The sequence below is a fragment of the Herpailurus yagouaroundi genome, unplaced genomic scaffold (assembly GCF_014898765.1).
Source record: "Herpailurus yagouaroundi ecotype Mexico unplaced genomic scaffold, PumYag 184, whole genome shotgun sequence".
Taxonomy (NCBI): Eukaryota; Metazoa; Chordata; class Mammalia; order Carnivora; family Felidae; genus Herpailurus; species Herpailurus yagouaroundi.
Genome location: NW_024412415.1, coordinates 27,860,593 through 27,883,324, shown reverse-complemented (window position 1 = coordinate 27,883,324; position 22,732 = coordinate 27,860,593). Strand labels below are relative to the sequence as shown.

At 43.1% G+C, this 22,732-nt stretch overlaps 1 protein-coding gene across 5 annotated transcripts in view; it reads right to left on the bottom strand.

Annotated features, from left to right (window-relative positions):
• The window catches only part of TLN2 (talin 2), a 439,937-nt gene that overhangs the window by 194,751 nt on the left and 222,454 nt on the right, over window positions 1-22,732 (bottom strand). For 4 of the 5 annotated variants that reach the window (XM_040492871.1, XM_040492869.1, XM_040492867.1 and 1 more), the window contains 3 exons: window positions 4,628-4,799; window positions 2,406-2,503; window positions 830-959 (listed from right to left, as the gene is read on the bottom strand). In XM_040492871.1, the coding sequence (XP_040348805.1) occupies window positions 830-959; window positions 2,406-2,503; window positions 4,628-4,763 (364 nt within the window). In that variant the 5' untranslated portion in view covers window positions 4,764-4,799. Of the gene's footprint in view, window positions 1-829; window positions 960-2,405; window positions 2,504-4,627; window positions 4,800-7,896; window positions 7,985-22,732 lie in introns of all 5 variants that reach the window. The other variant, XM_040492868.1, reaches the window with a different exon arrangement.

Genomic DNA, 22,732 nt, shown 5'->3' with positions numbered 1-22,732 from the left:
AAGGCAATGTCAACCAAGCAGTGGCTGCTGAAAGAGCACGTCTTCCTTTGCATGGAGAGAAGACTAAGACAGGCCAGTCTACTTTCTCCAAACATCTGAAGGGCTTCATGCAAAAAGCAGACACACTTGTTCTCTGAGAGCATTAAGAGAAGCTACAAGAAGAAAAGTTGTGTAGCAATCAATTGTATGGGCTGTCCCTATCAGTCTTCAAGGAAATACTGGATGTCAGTAATGCTTATACAGAAGCTCAGCCATGGGCAGGAAACTAAATTATAGGATTTAAAACATACTATCTTCAATTAAAAGGTTCCTTTTGAATAGTTACAGAGAGGGAGGGAGGCAAACCTTGAGAGACTCTTAAATACAGAGAACAAACTGAGGGTTGATGGGAGGGGGTGGGGGAGGGGACAATGGGTGACGGGCACCGAGGGGGCACTTGTTGGGATGAGCACTGGGTGTTGTATGTAAGCGATGAATCACAGGAATCTACTCCCAAACCCCAAGAGCACACGGTGTACACTATATGTTAGCCAACTTGACAGTAAATTTTATCTTAAAAAAAGATACTGAGAGATAATAAAGGGATATATTTCTGCTCAAAAAAAAAAAAGTTCCTTTTGTTTTTGAAAGGGAAATAAAATCTCTCAGTTTTGACTCAGTGAGACGTTCATGTGTTTACAATAACAGTTAGTGGCTTTACATATTTAGAGAGCAGTGTCTCAGGAATGGGAGGAAATCAGTGGGTAAGACACCAAATGGGGATGAAAAAGGAACAGGCATGTAATTAGTGGCCAAACAAAAACTGGAACCCAGGCATGCCAATACTCACCGATCCTGCTGCAAATGGTAACCAGGAGCTCCCCAACAGTCTTAGAGTCATCCACCATCACCGTTTTCACGGATCCATCCAGCATCCGGATTTTCTGAGGTCTCTGTTTCTTTTTATATTCCAAAATATCCTAGGGCAGAACCACACCAGCTTTTCACACTACATGGGAAGTTAGGTCATCAACTTGGACCCTCTTCTGTAAAAAAATTTAATTTTTCCTAGCACTCTGATTTCCTCCTGCTAAGTTTTCATGAGATTTTTGCCACTAATACAGAAACTCCCATGCTAACAATTAACTGCTTCCATAAAGGTTTCTTAAAAATCTGATAGTGAAACTGTGCCCGGAGAAGTACTTTTTCTAGCTTACGGTTCTTGAAAACTAACCTCTGTTAATTTAAAGTAGCTGATGTCTCCCTGAAAGACTGTGGATGATCTGCTTTGAAGAGAATTAGCAGAGGCAAATTTCTACTTGTCATTGAAAAAGACAGTGGTGTGCTTCTCCAATTATCTTACAGTTACAGGCAGTTTCTAATACATATGTCATGAAGGAATAAATAATGGCCCCATGTTTCTTTACAGTGGTGGCATCAGACCCCAGAGAAGTGATTTGCACCATAATGTCAAGATCAAACAGGGGTAGTGGGCCTGGAAGTCACTTTTAAATGAGAGACCTTTTTTTAACTTTCTTTCTTTTTTTTTTTTTTAATTTTTTTTAACGTTTATTTTTGAGACAGAGAGAGACACAGCATGAACGGGGGAGGGGCAGAGAGAGAGGGAGACACAGAATCGGAAGCAAGCTCCAGGCTCTGAGCCATCAGCCCAGAGCCTGACGCGGGGCTTGAACTCGCGGACCGCGAGATCGTGACCTGAGCTGAAGTCGGACGCTTAACCGACTGAGCCACCCAGGCGCCCCTTAACTTATTTCTTAACGATAGAATTATGCAACGGAAAATTACTTGGTACTTTATGGAATACTCAGCAGTCTGATATCTGCATTCCATACGCTAAAACCCATTCTCTCAGACGTTAAACTGAGCAGACTATACAACACTTTTTACTCATTACCTCTCTGTACTTCCCAACAAAATCATGTTTTGTTACTGTTACTGATTGTTATTAAGCTTACCTCTAATATGAATTTTCTTTAAAAAAAAACAGAATTCTGATTAATATTCAATATCTGACTACCTTTAGGATTTTTTTTTTTCACCACTAATTTACCCTTACCTTTTATCATCAGTCACTGGGATACTTCCTATACAGAAAGATGCTGTGTCTTATTTTGTAACTACCAAGTCCAACCATGGCATGTACCAACAGCTGTAAGCACTAACCCCAAGCTGCTTTAATTACTCTGTGGAGTTTCAAGAATCTGGACTGCTGATATTTTCTATCGCTACCTGTACAACCCTTACAGAGTACGTTACATCAAAACAATGAATAAGTTGCCCTTGAAGCAAAACAGATTGCTGGGTCTCCCTTTTGCTTTGAGGCATACTAATATATTGGCTTCTATGGAAAGCCGAGACAAAGTGACCAAAAACACACACAAAAAAACATGACATCTCCAGCATACCCCATTTCGCAACATGTAGTAATCCAGTGTTCTGCCTGCTTCCAGCCAAATTCCTTTCCTGGGGTCTTCATCTGAGAGAAACAGCCCATAATCAGAAGCTGGAAGATAAGGAGAAGAGAGAAAAATAAAAGACAGAATGACAATGTAACCATCATGGACTTCCAAGCCCGGAGTCTGCTGATTTGGCAGGATGTGGGTACCCTCCTTTTACCAGACAGGTTTCGTTTTGACAATGCGAGCAAGCCAATGGGCTAAAGCAGATGAGGAAGAATGAGACGTGAGCTGTAAAATCAACACCCACAGAGAAGGTTCATGTTTTTTAAAAAGAGTGGGCAGCAGCAATGTCTACAGTTTAAGCAAACATCAAGAACAGAGCAGTCCAAATTTCTATTTTATGCACTGGGCTTTGTTCCCTATCACTTGCTATATAAAAACCAGGCAGAGAACCAATGACGAATGACAAGATAGCCATGGAGAAACTAAGGAAGTGACCACTTAAGCCCAAGGCCACTGAGGCAGAGAGAGGCCAATAGAGCCTTTTACACTTCAAATAATCCCTCCATCACCCCCAACAAAGCATTATAAAAGTCAAGCAAGAGTGGCCAGTGAGAGGAAGACTCTGCCCCCCATTCCACTAAATTATGAATACAGTTGGAAAACAGCTCTGTGTTCTCCACAGAAATCCCATAAGATGATCAGGAAGTATAAGAACGTGGCGGCAGGAGGAAAGCAGTATCATTTCCTGTCTAAAGACTTCTGTCTTGGGGCACCTCGCTGGCTCAGTTAGGAGAGCATGCAAATCTTAATCTCAGGGTCAGGAGTGCGAGGCCCACTTTGGGTACAGAGATTACATACACACACACACACACACACACACACACACACACACACACACACACAACATAGATCTTTAAAAATAAATAAGTGTAATAAAGACTTCTGTTTTCTTGAATGTAATTCAAGGTAATCTCAGAGACCCAAATGAGGGTCCTAGATCCTAATGTTTCTTAGAAAGACAACTCCAAGATCTATATAGGGTTTCATCTTCACCAGAGCTAAACAGCAATCCAGCCCAAAGACATTTTTTTTAATCTGGGAGAAAAAGAGTAAAAGAAAAGACACGAGAAATGATTGGACAACCAAAATTTGGAGTAAGTTTGGGGATGGGGTATTTTTATTTTTGGGCAATCTAGAAATAACAGTGTTTTAAGTAATATAAATAATGCTTTTGGACCAAAAGTTTGGCAGTTTTAGGACATCTTTTTGAGAAAATCAATGCCTACATTTAATCATCTTTGAATATTTGACTTTCATGCTTCCAATTTTTTAATAAATTTTTAAAGTTTGTTTATGTATTACTCATTTTGTGCATGTGAGACAGAAAGGCATAGAGATAGAGGGAGGATCCCAAGCAGGCTCTTCACTGTCAGTGCAGAGCCCGACACAGGGCTTGAACTCACAAACTGTGAGATCATGACCTGAGTGGAAATCAAGAGTCAGATGCTTAACCGACTAAGACACCCAGGCGCCCCTCATGTTTCTAATTTTTAAGTTTTATCCTGTTTTCACAGTAAAGGCTTATCAACTTGGGAATAATCCCAATTTCCCAAATGCCAATCAAACAAAAATAAAGGAAGGAAATGTAGAGAGTAGAGAAAGGGAAATGGAAAATAAAAACCGTATGAATGGCCGTTGTTTAAACTTGGATTAATAGTGGTTAGCAGTTCAAACTAACAGGAAACAAAACACACATTCATAGAGGCTCCCCACTCCCTTTAATGTTGGAGATAAAGTTTACAGAGCCCCTTCAAAGTACTTGAAATGTAAGGCTTGTTGTGTGTTCTGATGGCAGTTCCAGCCTCCTCCAGGAAAAGAGGGCTCCGGTTATACATAAAGCAGTAACCGCTGGACGAGGTACATTTGTACTTCGTGGGGTAAATGAGATCAAGTATCAAAAGGTGACTTGTAAACCAGAGAAAGCGATGCTCATGTATGGAAGGGTCATGATGATGGGCGTGACAATGACAATTCAATGGCAGTTTTGGCCACTGTCATCACAAAACTCAGTTGGGAGGCAAGTAGTGTCTAGGCTAAGAAGACATTTCATTTGAAGCATACAGACTAGGTGGTTTGGGTACCACTCAGAGCATCTGTTTCTTTAGCCACTAGGTAAAGAACATACAAACACATTTCAGGAAGCTGGTGAATAACCAATGGCTTACCTTGGCCAGTTTGCGCCTCAGGTACCCGTTCCCGAATGACTCGACATGCATCGTACACGGCTGTAGATGGTTCAAACTGCATGGTCTTTACCACATTGCAGTGGCGGACACAAATCTTTAAGGACAGGGCCACCATTTTCCTAGATGATGTGAAGATTCTCACTTAGAATGTCTGGAAAACACAGAGAGACAAACCCTGATGGTCATAATCATCTTGAAAAAACTGCTAGACTCTAGATCAGTTTTACCTAATTGCAGGAATAAAACAGCAATTAAAGAGAACGCTTTGGACAAAAACACAAAAGATTTTGAAAATTTCTAAATAAGACAACAGCTTGTAGTTCCAGGGTTATCGTTATCAGAGAGTGGCAAGTCGAGGCTCTAGGGAAGAGGATCCGTGGATTTTCACCAAGACTCCTTCTCAATGATGCTCCCTACTTGGAGTTTCCAACAGGGAGTCCTCAGGGTGAGAAGCAGAGAGCCTTGGGCACCCACAGCTATCTCCTGAAGATGCTTCTGTTAGCAGCCTCAGTGCCCCAGCTCTCTCCCCACAGCTCCTGGGGAGAGAGAACAAATACCAATGCTCTCCTGGGTGCTCCTCAGGGCAAAAAAGTTCCACGACACCATGTACCAGAAGACTTGGTGTCTAGGCCCAACTCCAATACCTGTGTAAATGCAAGCAAGGCCCTTTGGCCACTCTACTTTAATTTCCCCACAAGTAAAGAAGCCACAATGTTAACAGCCCTGCCTAACTCATAAAAGAACCAAACCCTGAGGAGTTCTCAATGGGAACCCAATGCCTAGCCACCATCAGTAATGAGGCCAGAGTGGTTGATTTGAAACAGCCAGTGTGCTATATACATACTCTTCTGGGGTCTCTAAGGGAAGAAAATGCCACTTCAGTTGTTATTTTGTTCAGATAAACTATTGGGATATTTCGTTTCTTGTCCAGTTTGCTTCTAAAACCAGTTTTATGGTTTTAGAAAGCATACAGGTTTAGCTTAGGTTTTATTTCCTAAGTAACTTCTTTTTTAAACCTAAGTCCAACAATTTAGTTCCTCTTGTGTGAGTTGGTGGCTTATGGCTTATTTTGACAATGTGCTCTATTCTGTGGCCAGAAACTTACCCTCAACCCAAGCCAGCCTGAATCAAATGTACCTTCCTCAGGCACAAGAGGGAGGATTCTATCCTGCACCTGACACACTGACACAGACTTACTTGGCTGTCATCCTGGCCAACAAAATAACACACTTCAGAGTTAGTAGTTAGAATCCTAGCACCGGATACAGAACATAAATCCACAGCAATTTCAAGTTCTCATCCTTTCCTATCTTTTCTTAGAGAACCTACAGGGAGTGAACCTGAACCCCCACTGCCTTTATGCCCTCTTTCCACTTAAGAACGCAAACGCTAAGAAGCAATGAGGTAGTTGACACGCAGAAAGGGAAACAGGCTGACCAGGCCCAGGGAGTGGGTGCCTCTAGGGCATCACTTCCTAGCATGCTTGATTGATTGCCAGCTTCCTAACAACAGGTACCTGGGTCAACTGGACACAGGACATTTTTAAACAGATGTTCTGGTGTTCCTGGGCAGGGTATTCCTAAAGCCGCATGAATCGTTGCATGAACCAACCATTTAGGCCATCCAACTATAAAGTCATTTTCACATCTACTTATGTTCTGAATGAACTGTCTGTAAAAATATTTCTTGAAGAATGTCAAGACACAGTTCTCAATCAACCACAGCAGCGTTCACTGGGAATCCTCCCCAACTGAATCAATTTACTACAGCCCGGGCAGTGGCTACATCGCTAACATGGCAGAAGAGTTCAAGTTCAAAATATTCAGTGATTTTTCCACCCACAATATCAAGGACTTTACAATATCATGCCATGTATAAAAGGATAGATCCAATTCTGTTTTTATAGGCATATTTGTCTAAACAACTCCCCAATCTGGGAAAGTAAAATTTACGCTCTAGACCTAAATTGACAAATTTACGGCAATGTAGAGATCACTGCGTGAACAGTTTTCCCCCTGGGGCTGGTAACAATTGTGAGGTTTCCTGAACCACTGAGATCCCTGAGCATGGCTGGTGGTAACAGTCAGTGGTAAAGGCTATGGGGGTCCTTGCTGTCATGGGTGCCATTTATGAAATGTACCAGGGAGGATGGGATGGTTAATCGCTTCCATTCTCTCGGAATAGCAAGTATTGGAAGTGTCCCTGCATGAAGGCTGCTCTTCCCAGGCTCATAATTGGGCTTTCTGCAGAGCAAATTAATGGTCTTTCTAGCCAAGCCAGGAGGGATTCAATCAGAGGAAAATACAGAGCCATGACATGGGGCTGAAAGAAGAATAGAACAGCAAGAGAATAAACACTGGCACTCAGAAGGAAACAGAAGATACATAGGGGAGCGAGGAGAAAGGGGCAGATGGAGAAGCAGGAAGCAGACAGCAGCAAGAAGCCTGCTGGATAGCACCTAGGGCTGTGGGTCAACAAGGAACACAGGAGAGCAGCCCAGAGATTTGGAAGCAGGAGGAGAGAAGCAGAATGTATACAGCAGTGAGGGAAAACCTCTATCCAAGATACATGCAAAAATGAAAAAGCCACTGACTGAGGTTGGGGGAAGCTACTGGAGGCACAGGTTTGGGTGAAAAATCCGTAATGAGTTTTTTCAGGATATATTCGGTAGAGAGGTGGAACAGGGTCAAATACAAAGCAGGACACATAATGGTAGGGGGAAGGGGAGCTTATCATATTTAAATGCTCGGAATGAGAAAGATCACCTAGGGAAGTGAGCAAGAGAGAGACCTGAAGACTGTGTCCTGGAGCCAGGTTCTAAAATTAGGGCAAGAAGGGACCAGCAAGGGGGCCCAGTGGTGGGTAAGGGAGGGGAACCAGGAAAGGGTGGGCCCAGAAGAAAGTGCGCCAAGCAGGAGGGAGAGAGCACCTGTGCTAAGGGCAGATCACAGTTGAGGGAGGATGAGGATACAACTGAATCTGGCCAGCAGGTGTCTGACAACTGAGGTAAGAAGGGATTAGCAGAGAGGTGAAGCTAGAACAGCAGGTTTGGAGGAGAAGGGGAGAGGGGCTGGCACAGCAAGTGCAGACTTGTCTCCTCATCTCTTAGGGCTGTCTACTGGAAGGGGTGGAGGAACAGGCAGTGGTTCTCATTTATGCCCTTCAGGCTTATTTATCCAGGAAATACGTATCATGTAATTGCCACCAAGTCCGTATCTACGTAGCATCTGTACAAACATGGTTTCCACCTGATGATGGCCTGAGGGGCAGTCTCAAGACACCTAAGTGCCCTTCCTGGAGGCAGGTGCTTCAGTGAGCATGATCTCCATTCTGGACCTGCAAGAGAGGAGAGGTGTAGCCAAGTCTTGGTTCAAGGGCAGGGTGTTGGACTAGGAGGGAGTCTGGGCTCCAGGTTCACTCCCAGGTCTGACGATACCTGGGACCTTTGGGCCTGTTAGTTTTCCTCTTTCTGCTCTTTGGAAAGCAGTGGGCAAGTGGCTCCCAAGAAAGGAGTTTCCCAGCGACACTGGATGCTTGGCCAACTATTCCCACAGGATCCCCGGGTCTTCTCATCCTAGTATCTCAAAAATGAAGCCACAGATTGGAGACAACTATCCTTAGTTCAAGGTAGACTTTCAACACCATGAGGGACACCAGACATTCATTACGGGATTTGCGTTCTCAACTTTTCTACCACTTTCAATGTTTCAACATGGGTACACATTACACAGCAAAACCAAAAAATGAAAACCAGTCACTCTCAGAGCATTGCTCAGTGGTCAAAACTCAAAGGCCCCAGTTTCTTCTTACTCCTGGCTCTCGGTTTTATTATGACTTAGTGTTCCCAACATGAAGCATGAAACAAGACCCGTGATTTCCTTCATGGCAACGTCATAAACATGCAAATTCTGTATATAAAAATGCCTTATAAACTATAAGGTTGGATTTTTTTTTTTTATCATGCAAGAAGATCATCCACACAGGCAAATTTCAAGGAGGTCTGCAACCAAAGTACACGGTCATTTAATCACCACTCCCAGGGAACATGGCACCGAGCCGTTTCTAGTTCTACCTATGACACAGTGAGATACTTGCAAAACAGACACGTTGTGACATTAACGGTCCTGACCTATGGCAAAAGATCATCATATCAAAGCATGTAAGAACCTAGACGTCAAGTACATAGGAGTATGTGTTTTCAACACTTAGGCGAAGTCTCACTATGTATCCCTTCAAGCCCTGAGAAAATCTCGTAGCTCAGACAAGATGCCATAGATCAAGACGAATGCTCGTTCTCCAGTGAGATGTTCTCAGGGCAGCACAGCAGCCATGTGGCCTGCAGCTGACTCTCACCTCCACTCCCCTGTATCCTAACCCCTCTGGCTAATTCCTGCCTCTCCCGGCAGGGAGCCTGAGACAGCAGACCAGGTTTCCTTTTTGGGTTTGGCTGCAAAGAAGGTTCAGAGCCAACTGTGTTATAGTCTAACCTCTATCTCTATTTTATGCTATCTTTTTCTTTTACCCCAATTTGAATGTATCCTATCTTGCTTGATCTTAAGTAGTTTTTTTGTTGTAGTTTTGGTTTCTTGCTAAAGGACAGGGTATAGAATTCATAGAACATAGGTTATTTTCCTTTCCATAATTTCTTCTCATTCTGACCATTTTTTGCCCTGATTTATGTGTGAAGGTCACCTGGGGCCAACACAAAACCTTCCTGTGCCATCCATTGTGGCCGATGAGCCAATGGAACCAGGGGTGAGACTCTGACACTCTCCTTTTAAAGTAAACACTGTTTGGTCCCAGGGAGTTGTAAACAGCTCAGAAAGGTGGCGGCGGTGCAGACTGCCAGGCTCAGGCCAGTCCACCCTCGAGTAAACAAGCCCAGCCCAGCCAAGAAATGTCCACCATTGCTCAAGATGAGCACCCACCCCTCAGGGATCTCCGCTCTGTCAAGTGAGGCTGTGAGGTGCTCCAACCTTCCCAGTTCATGACCCTGAGCTGGTTACTTCACTGCGGTCTGCTTCCATTTCTTCCATAAAATGGGGGGACAATAACCTGCAGGTTGCTACAGGAATAAATGGACACATGTCAAAGACACAAAGAAAGTGCCAGGTAAGGGTTTCTTATTACTCGTCTTAGCCACAGTGGTTGGAGAAACACTAGAAGCAGCTTATTCTATTTAGCCACTGTCTGGGCTGCGCAATTCAATTTATTGTTTATTTTACATCTATTATGTAGTAGACATGATCATGGGCGTTAGAGAGCAAAGACCATCAAGATTCCTGTCTAGATAGCACTCCCCTTCTAGTAACCCTGTTCACTGTACAGTTCCTTTGTTCATCTTTATTCAAGCCATTCAACATGCTTTTTGTACATGCAGAATTACCCAAGGATGAGCCGGGAAGCTGAGTGTGCTTGTGAAACAAGGAACTCCTCAGGCTGTTCTCTTGGATGTCAGTCAGACTCCCCCAATCCAAGAGCCTAAAGGAGCAAAACTTCACCCTACGGTATGGGTGGGTCAGAGCTGGCATTAAAGCAAACCCCTGCCCTGGGGCTTGTCAATGAGTTCTGTCCAGGGACAACCTAGGAGAGGGGCCACGGGGTTTTGCACACTCCTCTATGGAGCACAAGTGTCATACACAGCTGACAGGACAACAGGGCCAGGCTACCATGCCTCAGTAGGACCCTGGATCCTGAATAAAGTAAGAACTGCCACCATCCCTCTCCTCTCTCCACCTCCAGCCACTGACTCCATTCTGACCCATTGGAAGACCACTGTACCCAATTATGATGGCTGTCTCTGAACCCCTTCTTTAGGTCTGCTTTCCCCTCCAGCAAGCAAAATACAGCCCTGTCTGTTAACAGCATGCATTGCATAACCAAAAGTCAGCATAAAATGTGGGGCTATCATTCACCTCAATCTCCAGTGAGCAAATCTGCTCTCTTGATACACCCAGGAAGGATAGTCCCTTCTCTCCATTCTGTAACCGATCTTCCCCAAGGAAGGAAGGAAGGGGAACAGCTCAGCTGACAAGTAAAAACCCACCACTTGATGGGGTCACAGTTCCCAAGAGGTGCCTCAAAAGCAAAAACCAGGGTCTCGCCCTCTATCTTGCTTTCTTGTGCCCTCTATCTGTGCTCAGCTCAAACATTCACAACTTGCAGTACAGGATACTGAGCCCACCAGGCACATCCAGGTGCCTATGTGTCACCATCTAGAAGGGTAAGTCAAATCCACTGTTCACTGGGAGCCAGCTGGTTTTCATCCAGGGATGGGTGAGGAGGAGAAAAGGCAGTGTCCCATGTTGGTCTCACAGTCAGCTTTACCAGGGAGCCAGAGGCCTTCCTTAATAACCTGGCCTTCCCCCATCAGGCCCCTCAACCTCCCTCTTCCCAACTAGTGAGAGCGCAGACGGCAGAGTCTGAGTGGAGAGGCTCCTCTAGCCCCCCACGTTCACAATTCGGGAGAGAAACTCCAGCTAACCCTAAGCTTGGGGAAAACAGCACAAGAACACGGCTGATGGGATTTCCTCACATGGTAACAGCCCACATAGAAAAATACCAGAATCATCAAGCTCCCCCTTTGCAGCCAGAGCAGGGAGACCAGAAAAGCAAGGAGAATATTCACATGAGGATCTCCTCTCTAGTCCTCCTTCAGGGAAGCATGGGAACCACGACTGTTTGACTTTGCATACCTCAACTAGAAATAGCCCTTAAAAGGTCAGGTGATAATGGAACAGAGGGGAAATGATTAACCACCCACGCAGGTGTGAACTCAGCAGCAGGTCGGGCAAGTCAATAAAAATTCCAGCCAAGCATTTGGCACCCAGAGCTGCTTTGCAAACCCTCCATATGCCTCTTCACCCACAGAGCTATCACTGTGTTCCCGCCTGTCCCGAGTACACCTGCACTACGACACATACACAACATGGTCTCAAGAATACATTTTCTGGGAGAGGTCTTCCTCCCTCACTGTTTTCCCACAGCAAGGACTGTATTATCACAACCACCTATGAATCTCAAGGCCCTAGCCCAAGGCCCACCGCACCGGGGATGCTCAGTAAATGTGGAATTTCTATGTCCTGCAGGCAAAGATTTAAACAGATGTTTTACTAAGTTAGTCATTAGGAATTATCCACACAAACACCATGACTAAAGTATGATTGGAGGGCAAACACCAAGTGGGCCCTATTATTTCTACTCATTGGCAACTTATCCCATGGACCACAGAAGCTTAACCTCATGGCTTACAAGATGAAGTTCTCCGGCCTGGCAAAGGAGAAACTCAAAAAAAGGACCAAGGCCATAGCAGTCAGGAACACTTGGGAGGCTCCCTGAGGGCAGGGACCATGTACATTGCTCACTGTAAAGTACCTGCGCAGAGAAGGGCTCAAGATGTATTTAATCCATGGAGGGCAGGGCAAGTCAGCAGTACTACCTCCAAGACGAAAGTCGAAGAATGTGCTCCCAGTATGGAGTACACAATGATGGGGAAAAGAGCTTTGATCCTATTTTCCATTTTCAAATGAAGAAACTAGGATCTTGAGATTAAGCGACCTCCCCAAGGTCATACTGCTAGAAAACCACAACCAGACCTTGCCATCCTGCCACGAGGATCTGCTTTGTATGTGGTGTGACGAGAGCCAACCAAGGATCCCTCTAACTTACCTTCCCATCTCCACTCACCTCTTGGCACTGCCATATGAAATTCCATCATTAATTATATCACTGGTCACAAAGATGTGCCCCCGGTTAAACCTGCTATGCAAGTGGATATCTGCATTTATCACTTATCACTGTCTTAGAATGTTGTGTTTCAGACCCTTTCAGACAAATTGAGAGCTGCCCTTTATTAAAGATGATGCCTAATTCCCAGGAAATTCTAAGGAGGTAGGAGGGTTACCGCAGACCAGTCCAGAGCTCTGGCGGAGCTAATAAAGGGCAGTGAGCAGAGAAGTGGGAAGAAAACATGCTAAAAGGAAGAGGAGCAGACACTTATGGGCTCACAGTGTTTTAACCTGTGCTTAGAAAGGATTTGAATGCACACACCGCTTTGAAATGTATGGGTAATCAGGTTCAACCTGCTTAGTGCCAGGGTGGTCGAGACTTCCCATCCACCCACTTGCCCTCTCCTGTTTATGCTCTAAGAACTTTCCATTTTAGCAAAACAATGTCTTTTCAAATCCTGCACAACTGCCTTGGTTATTTTAGTTCTTGCGGGGTACCTCTATCTGAAATGCGTCATGCATCCCGTTCTTCCTGGTTACTCACCCTACAAGCCCAAGCCCAGCATCAAGCTTGGCTTTCCTCGTCTTCCCAACCACCCCCCATGGAGAATTCCTCTCCTCTCCTAAGCTCGTGGGGCACTCACCTGTAACCCCTGCTCTAGCACCAGCCCTCTCGGGCTCCAGTCCCGACTCCAACAATAGAACATGCTACATCTAGTGTTTATCTGGCCCTGGAGAATTCCACAGCACTTCCACATGTCTTCTCCCTTGATGTGCCTAAGAGTTTACAAAGTACAACAGATTTTTTAAGTTTTATTTATTAAATTTTTTTTTTACATCTCCATTTCACAGATGGACAATGGGGTAGGATACAGTACCCCTATGGAATATACCTTCATTTCCCTCAGACCACTGAGAAAGCTGTGGTGGCTTTCCAGCAATATCAGTGGTCCCCTGTGGTTGCTGAGACAGCAGAATAAATCATCTACACAGCTTAGTCCTCCTGTAGTCCACCTTGAAGCCCTGTTATTTGTTTCCCCTTACGAGTTAAAGAGGGAAGAAGGTTCCAAATTGAACTCTAATTTGAATTCTTGTACCCCAACTCAAATGATATGAAGCTATTTAAAAAAATACATAGGCTAGGGGAAAAAAAAGGTCACGTCCAACGAAAAGCAGAAGAAAAATAAAAGTGACGGTTGAGACCAGGAGAACTGTGAATTATTTACTACTTGTTTGGATCACTGGTAATAAACTCATCCCATTATTCATTTTTTCTGACCCTTGGTGACAAGCCTGTTAAATCCCAGGAAAGCAGATTCCCTAGGCTACTGATGATGCTGATAAACATAAGCTTGGTCACTAAGGCACACACCATGGGGATGGGTACACATGGGCTGGGTTTTACCTGGACAAAATAGACAGCTTTGTTCTATGAATCTGGAAAAAAATATTCACCGTGTTGCACACCAAACCTGGTAGAACAAGTGCAAAGAACGTCAAGTTTCTTCTCAGGTCACATTCCTCATGCTTGTGCTTATTTAATGCTAAAAAAGTATACACTGGGTTGTAGAGTATCTGCCAAAGCAGTGTAGGCTTGGTATTTAGCAATAGGGCACACCATCAAGTTTGGTTCAAGAAACGAACAAATCTCCTACTTCCTATCTCCAAATCCCTTTCACTACAAAGGTTTTTCAGCACTGATCTCTGACCGGTGAATTCACAACTGCAAACCCACAGCATCATACATCAGTCAAAAAGGCAATAGTGCATGGTTTTGGCAAGGACAGATGCTAAGGAAAAAATAGGATACTAAAAACATATTCTTGAGGCTTATCTCTATTAATCCATTAACCATAAATCAGAAGGGCATTTCTGTTACAGCAGACAGAACAATAAGGCATTTGTGAGAAGAACTGAAACCAATCAGGGAATTTGATGCAATTTACATTTCTGGAGATTCCAAGCCCATCACAGTAGCACTTCAGCATTCACACACGAGATTAGATTTTCCAAAGCATCCTCATTTTCTGGGGCCATTCATTCTGAGATCACCCCCCATTTTATATCTGAAAATTGGAACGATTCAGTTAAATTACCTCTAGCCTGTGGCATCCCCAAACTCAGCCATGAAAGTCATCAAGTCCACCTGCCTGCCTGCAGGGTAGGTAAATCCTTACTTTAGCTTTCTTTCCCTTCTCCTCCATGTAGGAACTAAAGCTTGTATTTTTAAATTTCTTAATCAACAGCAGCCAACATAGATAAATAATTATGTGCCTTCATGAATTCTAAACCCTTTCTGTATGTCAAGTCCCTGAATCTTTAACATTACCCTTTGCTAAGGAGTTTATTTATTTTTTTTTATTTATATATGAAATTTATTGTCAAATTTGTTTCCATACAACACCCAGTGCTCATCCCAAAAGGTGCCCTCCTCAATACCCATCACCCACCCTCTCCTCCCTCCCACCCCCCATCAACCCTCAGTTTGCTCTCAGTTCTCAACAGTCTCTTATGCTTTGGCTCTCTCCCACTCTAACCTCTTTTTTTTTTTTTTCCTTCCCCTCCCCCATGGGTTCCTGTTAAGTTTCTCAGGATCCACATAAGAGTGAAACCATATGGTATCTGTCTTTCTCTGTATGGCTTATTTCACTTAGCATCACACTCTCCAGTTCCATCCACGTTGCTACAAAAGGCCATATTTCATTTTTTCTCATTGCCACGTAGTATTCCATAGTGTATATAAACCACAATTTCTTTATCCATTCATCAGTTGATGGACATTTAGGCTCCTTCCATAATTTGGCTATTGTTAAGGAGTTTAGACTCCACCCAGGTAAGGCAACCAGGACAACCGAGGTTATGGGGCTTGACAGAGGCCACTGCACTGTGGGCCCTGCCTCCTCCCGTGTGCTGTTTGAAACCACAAGAAACGTGGAAAACTCTGTTAGGAGAGTGGCCAAATGGGTTAAGGTTTTTGTTAATACTTGAATTTTCATGGGTTGTGTTACTAGAAATCACTCCACAATTCAGAGAGGTCTTACCTGCCCTGGATCATCAGGCTTAGGAGGTTATCTCTCTTAAGGAACAGGCACTCACAGTTGAAGGGAGAGATTTAAACCCAAGTCCTTCAGAATCCAGATTTCCTTGAATAGTCCCACCCACACATAAGCAATGCTAACATCTTGACTCATCTTCCACTGTTTATGCAGGATTTTAGGTGGTTGAGATCACATACCCCATGTCATTCTGTATTCTCATGTTTACCCCATTGTAATTATACAATAATCATTTTCCATGGGATTGTACATTTTTTAGAAACTTTTATTTATTTTTTATTGTTTTTTTTTTTAATTTACATCCAAATTATTTAGCATATAGTGCAACAATGATTTCAGGAGTAGATTCCTTAGTGCCCCTTACCCATTTAGTCCACCCCCCCTCCCACAACCCCTGCAGTAACCCTCAGTTGGTTCTCCATATTTATGAGTCTCTTCTGTTTTGTCCCCCTCCCTGTTTTTATATTATTTTTGTTTCCTTTCCCTTATGTTCATCTGTTTTGTCTCTTAAAGTCCTCATATGAGTGAAGTCATATGGTTTTTGTCTTTCTCTGACTAATTTCACTTAGCATAATACCCTCCAGTTCCATCCACGTAGTTGCAAATGGCAAGATTTCATTCTTTTTGATTGCCGAGTAATACTCCATTGTGTGTGTATGTGTGTATATATATATATATATATAACGCATCTTCTTTATCCATTCATCCATTGATGGACATTTGGGCTCTTTCCATACTTTGGCTATTGTTGATAGTGCTGCTATAAACATGGGGGTGCATGTGTCCCTTCGAAACAGCACACCTGTATCCTATGGATAAATGCCTAGTAGTGCAATTGCTGGGTTGTAGGGTTCTATTTTTAGTTTTTTGAGGAATCTCCATACTGTTTTCCAGAGTGGCTGCATCAGCTTGCATTCCCATAGAAACTATTAAAAATAGGTATATAATATTGCAATGCAAGTCATAATTTACTCAGTTGTATCTTTGCCTTTATATAGGCCCAGCTGCTTGTGAGTTTTCACTATTATAAAATAAGGCTGCAATAGGATTTTGTTTAAAAACTTTTGTTTTTTTATTTCAGATTTTCTTAAGGTAGACTTGTTTTTAAGGATTCATCATTATATTTAAGGAGCAACCCAGAAGATATTAAAGACCAAAAAAATCTGAATCTACAGGTATTAGCAGTTTGATTTATGGGTTAGCTAAACGAATATGCATTAACAACCAAGGAAGCCAATAATCAATCTAGATTTTATAGTTCAATCTAGCCCGGAGAATGATCCTGCTAGCAAGGGCTCAGGCTGGCAAGGACCATATCAAAAGATAGCATTGACAAAGGCGTGAACAGGGGGAAAACATCTGGTATGGGCAATAAACCAGATTTACAGAAAAGAGGCTGAAGAAAGATGCTTCACATAAATTTTAAAATATATTGCTAATAGCAGAAGTGACAGAAGAAAAAATTGGAATAGACTCTACTAAAGCAAATAGTGGACATACACAGTAAATATCAATGCTTTGGTTTCTGTAAGCTCAAGTTTCTAGAACTGCCTGGTGGATCAAACCATAATTACAAAGTTGAAGTACTTGGACAGAGTATCATTTTCTTGTACTTACTAAAGCCAAATTGCAAGTCTTGCGAATTCTACCAGTGCATTATAGATAAGATTTACATTTCCAAATAATAAAACCAAAACAAATTTCAGTCTGTATACATAAATATCACCTCATCAGGAGCACAGCGAAGAAACAAACATGTCCTCGTGGGAGATGACATCAAATAATGAACTCCTGACAGCACAGTTGAGTATAGCACAACATCTTAAAGTACTCTTTTAAGGTAGTTTCCTTACATATTATGTGTCTCTACAACCTGGACTAATTCTTGGAAAACAATCTTCAAAACATATAAAACTTAAGATGGGGCATGTGGGTGGCTCAGTCGGTTGAGAGACCAACTTTGGCTCAGGTCATGAACTCACGGTTCCTGAGTTTGAGCCCCACATCGGGCTCACTGCTATCAGCCTGTTAGCACAGAACCCATCTCAGATCCCTTATACCCCTTCCCTGCTTGCACTCTCCCAAAAATAAATATATTAATAGATATATTCATAAATATATTAAGATAAAGCTGGAAAAATAAAAGAGATGCAGAGACCAACAGAGAGCGAGAAACAAAGGATAAGTATCCTTAAGGAAATAGCACGACTGAAGAATTTCCTGGCTTCGAAAGTGTCAGGGCCTCATCTACAGGACTACACTACACTATGTTGTCATCTCTCAGTGCTGGCTTGTTATATGGACACGTATTATCAAATTCAACACCTAACACAGCATTATTGGTGGCAATGTTTCCTTTCCCCAACATTCATATGTTGAAGTCCCAAGCCCCAGAACCTCAGAATGGGACCCTGCTTGCAGAGAGGGTATTTACGGGGCTAATCAGGGTAAAATGAGGTCATGAAGGTGGGCCCTAATCCGAAATGACTGGTGTCCTTATAAAAAGGGGAAACGTGGATACAGAGACACACATAGAGGGAAGGCAATGTGAGGAGACCCAGGTAGGAGATGGCCATCAAGCCAAGGAGAGGGGCCCACAACAGACTGTTCTCTCACAGCCCTCAGAAGGACACCCTGACCTGAGCCTTCCAGCCTCCAGAACTGTGAGACAATACATTTCCGGTGGTTATGCCACCAGTTTGCAGTTCTTTGTTACGGCTGCCTCAGTAAACTAATGCGCTTAGCCAGGCTAATTATGGTTCAGTTCAGATTTTAATTAGTATAATTTTCCTAAATATAGGAAATTAGTACAATTTTGACACAAACTGACAAACAATATAGTCAAATGCATGTAATTATCTGCAGGGAAATTACATATACGCTGTGTTTATTGACATGTAAATGGAGGCATAGATGCAGATATTGGGGTAGGCAAATGCACAGGCGTATGGACATGGATATCTTCTGCCCACAGTCACAACAGTGGTAAGCTCTGGCAGGGAGGGGGAGGGCTCTAACCTGGGTGTATCTACCTCTGGGGTCCACGGCTTGCTTCAATCCCACCGAACAAAACTAGACTGTAATGGAGAGAATGCCTGTCCTCATAGGATGGTGTGGCAGGAGATGTGCAGAACTTAGGATCCTTATAGGCAAGCATGGAAGAGACTATGAAAGTGGTTTATGGGCAAAGTAAAACCATGTTTTTTGAGTTTCGTTGATTTGGGCTTTAGTCATAATACACACTTTCCTCCAGGAATTAAATAAATTCAATTACAACACAAGACAACTTTCAAGTGCTCTCATTCTGATGAAACTGAATGGTTCTCTTCCTTGTGAGATCATCCCTTCCCTTGGATAAAGAAACAGGATGTTTCCCTGCCTTTTTATGCCAGGCAACCCCATAATATATTCCATTCCTAACCTGAGTCATTTTAATGACCTTCTGTGGAGTCTTCTCTCACATTCAACACAAACACCCTAAGTTGGAGACCTAACTATCTAGGGCACGAGTATCTCATGGACACAGCAAGAATTGAGACTCATATCCCAGGGCTATAAGGAAAGGCAGAGAGGGGACTGATAACTAGTCAATCAGTAACTATTTACCAATCACTTATAATGTACAAGCCACTGTGTTGAGTCCTTCAGGGAATACAGCAGATGGAATGAGACTGGTGCATTGCATTCGATGGGCTTCAACTCTCAGAGCACACATATGACCCACACCCACAGAGAAGACCCACTTAAGAGGTAACCAAGAAGTTCTTAAAAAAGAAGAAGAAGAAGAAGAAGAAGAAGAAGAAGAAGAAGAAGAAGAACAAGAACAAGAACAAGAAGAACAAGAAGAAGAAGACGAGGAGGAGGAGGAGGAGGAGGAGGAGGAGGAGGAGGAGGAGTGACTCAATCAGAAGAGCATGTGACTCTTGATTTCAGGGTCGTGAGTTTGAGTCCCATGTTGGGTGTAGAGGTTACTAGGAAGAAAAAAAAAGTAGACACATGGCAGAGGACCAGAAACACCAAAGGGATGAAAGTAAAACTTTGGGTAGAGTCATGGAAGAATAACATCAGGCAGAGGGCAAGATACAAGCTCATACACGATGGACAGAATTGGGTCGATAAGGGAGAAGGTTCATGTTCCAGATGGCATTAGGAAAAGTCACCCTTCCACCCTGGGGAAGTTCTACTCTTTGTTCACGACTCAGTTGGTCACATTCCCTACTCCCCTCTCCAACAGTACTCACCACCCAGGACGTAGTGACTCCAGGGCCTAGTACAGAGCCTGGCAGATGCGTAGGTATGCCATGAAAACTGAACATTGAGTCACCTTTTCTCAGTCTGCTTTCCATATGTAATGATAAGCTTCTTGAGGGCCCACAATGATTTCTTACTGTTCTCAATGTTGGACAGATTTTCAGCAAGCAATTGATAAGCAGGTGGATGCAATTCCTCCATCTGATTTCTTTCCTTTTTTTTTTTTTTTAATGTTCATTTATTTTTGAGACAGAGAGAGACAGAGCATGAATGGGGGGGGCGGTCAGAGAGAGAGGGAGACACAGAATCTGAAACAGGCTCCAGGCTCTGAACGGTCAGCACAGAGCCCGATGCGGGTCTCGAACTCAGGACCGCGAGATCATGACCTGAGCTGAAGTCGGACGCTTAACCGACTGAGCCACCCAGGCGCCCCTGATTTCTTTCCTTTTAATTACACAATAACAAGTATCTAAAAGAAATAATGGCTCTGTTAAAAAAAAAAAAAGGCCAGTTCCTTCAGATTTGAGAAGATTTATTCTCATCTTAATACTACCACAACCTGTCAGCCAATTTGAAGCATACCCTTTCCATTGCCTTGACTAATAGTGAGATAAGCCATGTTATGGAGAAAACATATTTAGATTGGGAGTCAAAACACAGATTTGGATTGGGAGTCCACTGTCTGAGCAGTAACATGACTTAGGGTCTGTGTGACCTAATTCCATGGTTATGCACATACTACATCTCAGTTCATGCAAAACTCACTTAACATATAGCAAGGATCTTATCACTGGAAGAGCCAAACCACAGTATTTGCTGCTACTGTTATTACTAATGCCTAATATGCTATTTGGGTAAAAACAAAAAATACAGAATCCTAAAAGATTTTTTCTTTGCCCCAAGAAGATACAAAATCAGATAACTGACAGTAGTCAAGCCAGCAGAGGGAAGAGGTAGGGTAATAGCTCTTCACTGAAAACCAGCTTAACATATCCTGTGTCTGCCATTATTTTTTTGTCTTTCTTGCCTAAAAGAAAGTCAGTGGGACAATTTATGACTCAGGTTTTAGATGCAGAAAAACTTTAAACCAGAGAGATACTGTGGGTACTCTAGTTCTAAAGTCTTCTGTAGAACCGATTAAAAAACCAGACAATAAGTTTCAGCCCTGACTGCTTCTCAGGATGGCAGGAAGCCAACTACTTCAACTGGAACAGTGTACAAAATGCGTATTTCTTAAAGAATGCAGTCATCCTTTTATTCACCAACCTATACTCGTTGAGTACCGTTCATTAGACCAGATGCTGCTCCTTGTACACAGAGGACCCCAACAAGTAATACAGAGAGATGTGTCTGGAATAAAGGCCAAAGGCACTCTGATCATCAAAGTCTTTCCAGCAGCTTAATGATTCCAGGATGAAGTCAGGACTCTAAGATTTGGGTGGCTTGGAATCCCTGAGGCTCTTGAAGGGCTCCATGATTAGTCTAGATCTTTCTGGATATTCCCAGGCAACATCTAAATGGGTGACAGTCAGAATGAGAACAGACCACAGCACAGGCAAGAGCCATCCAACCTTAGTGCCACCCCACATGGTGGCACAAGTCCTGTGTATGACACTGCTGTGTCCTCTGTAAATTACTTGCCTATAACACTTGAAGGCCTCAAAAGTGCTGCTTGGGTTGTCCTGAAAGCTGAGAATAAATTTAAATTTGTGTGCAAGAAGGAGAAGAAAGTACAAATAACTTCCAACCATGACTTGCGAGGACTTTGTGGCCACTCTACTGTACCAGCGGTCAATGGCAGCACCCGATGTAATCCTGTGGGTTCTCACATTATCAAAGCTACCAGTGACACTGGAGAGGACAGATTTTAACATTACCACTATATATGCATATATATACACACACACATATGTACATATATTTGACTATTGAAAAAGATACCTCACTATAAAACTGTCAACTTGAAAACACGACAGATCATTATTTGTGCTACAGAAGGCTTAAATAAGACTTAATAAGAATTCATTGAGGAAGCCCTCTTAAAAATTCACAGGTTGAATCCCACTGTATGCCATAAGGTCGTCAGAGGATCACTACCTTGAACTCTGAGTCCCCTACACCAAAGATTGTCATGAGAGCCCCAAACAGATGAGTGCTCAGTTTACACCATTATTTGAGTGGATGTCCACTTTCTCAGGGTTGGTCTTCATTTTAAAATATCATGGCTCCACACTGTAAAAAGATTTACCCTATCCCCCCGACTTTATACATTTGTAATCATCAACTTTCTAGTTTCCGGTCACCGAAGACCTATCCCTGATCAAAAGGTACAATCACCTTCTCTATACCAGGTTGCAGTAATTCCAGCCAAGTCAAAAAGCACAGCTTTCCCTCTGCCTGTCTGCCTGCCAGATTGCTGAAATGCAGACAGCATGTTCACGGAGCTTCCAAGGAAGGAAGCACTGCTTTGCTTCCAGGCTCCCTGACCAGGCCTCCACCCTCCCTAGGAAAGGCAGGTGAGCACTTACTGGGGCTGGGCTTTAGGCTGCCCAGAGGGTCTCTATCCATTACTGTGGCTGACAAAGGGGAAATGTGGGAGGCAATGACTCAGGCAGACAGGACTGAAGCCAAGACTGGGAGAAAGGAGGGATAAGGGAAGCAGGAGAGACCAGGTGCAGAGAGAGCAGGGAAGCTGGATGGAAATTAAGCTGTGGGACACACAGGAAGCTGTAAGCCAAACTCATCTATTTGGATTTTGGGGAGCATTCAGTTACACATTCATGTTTCCCCTGTTACTATCCTGGATGAGAAAAGGATTGCTAAATATTTCAATGCTTCATTAGAAAAAAATATTATAATGAAAAATCCTTTTGAGTTTTCTGTTTACCTTTGAAAGACACATATAAATAAATTTATGGATAAAAAAAGTTTCTTTATTCTCTTTCCTCCCCAGTGGTGAATCTCTCCATGAGTCAGTCTAAATGTCAAAAGAGAAAGGCATCGTCTCAGGAATATATAAATATTTATAGACAACATTACTCTATCACCCC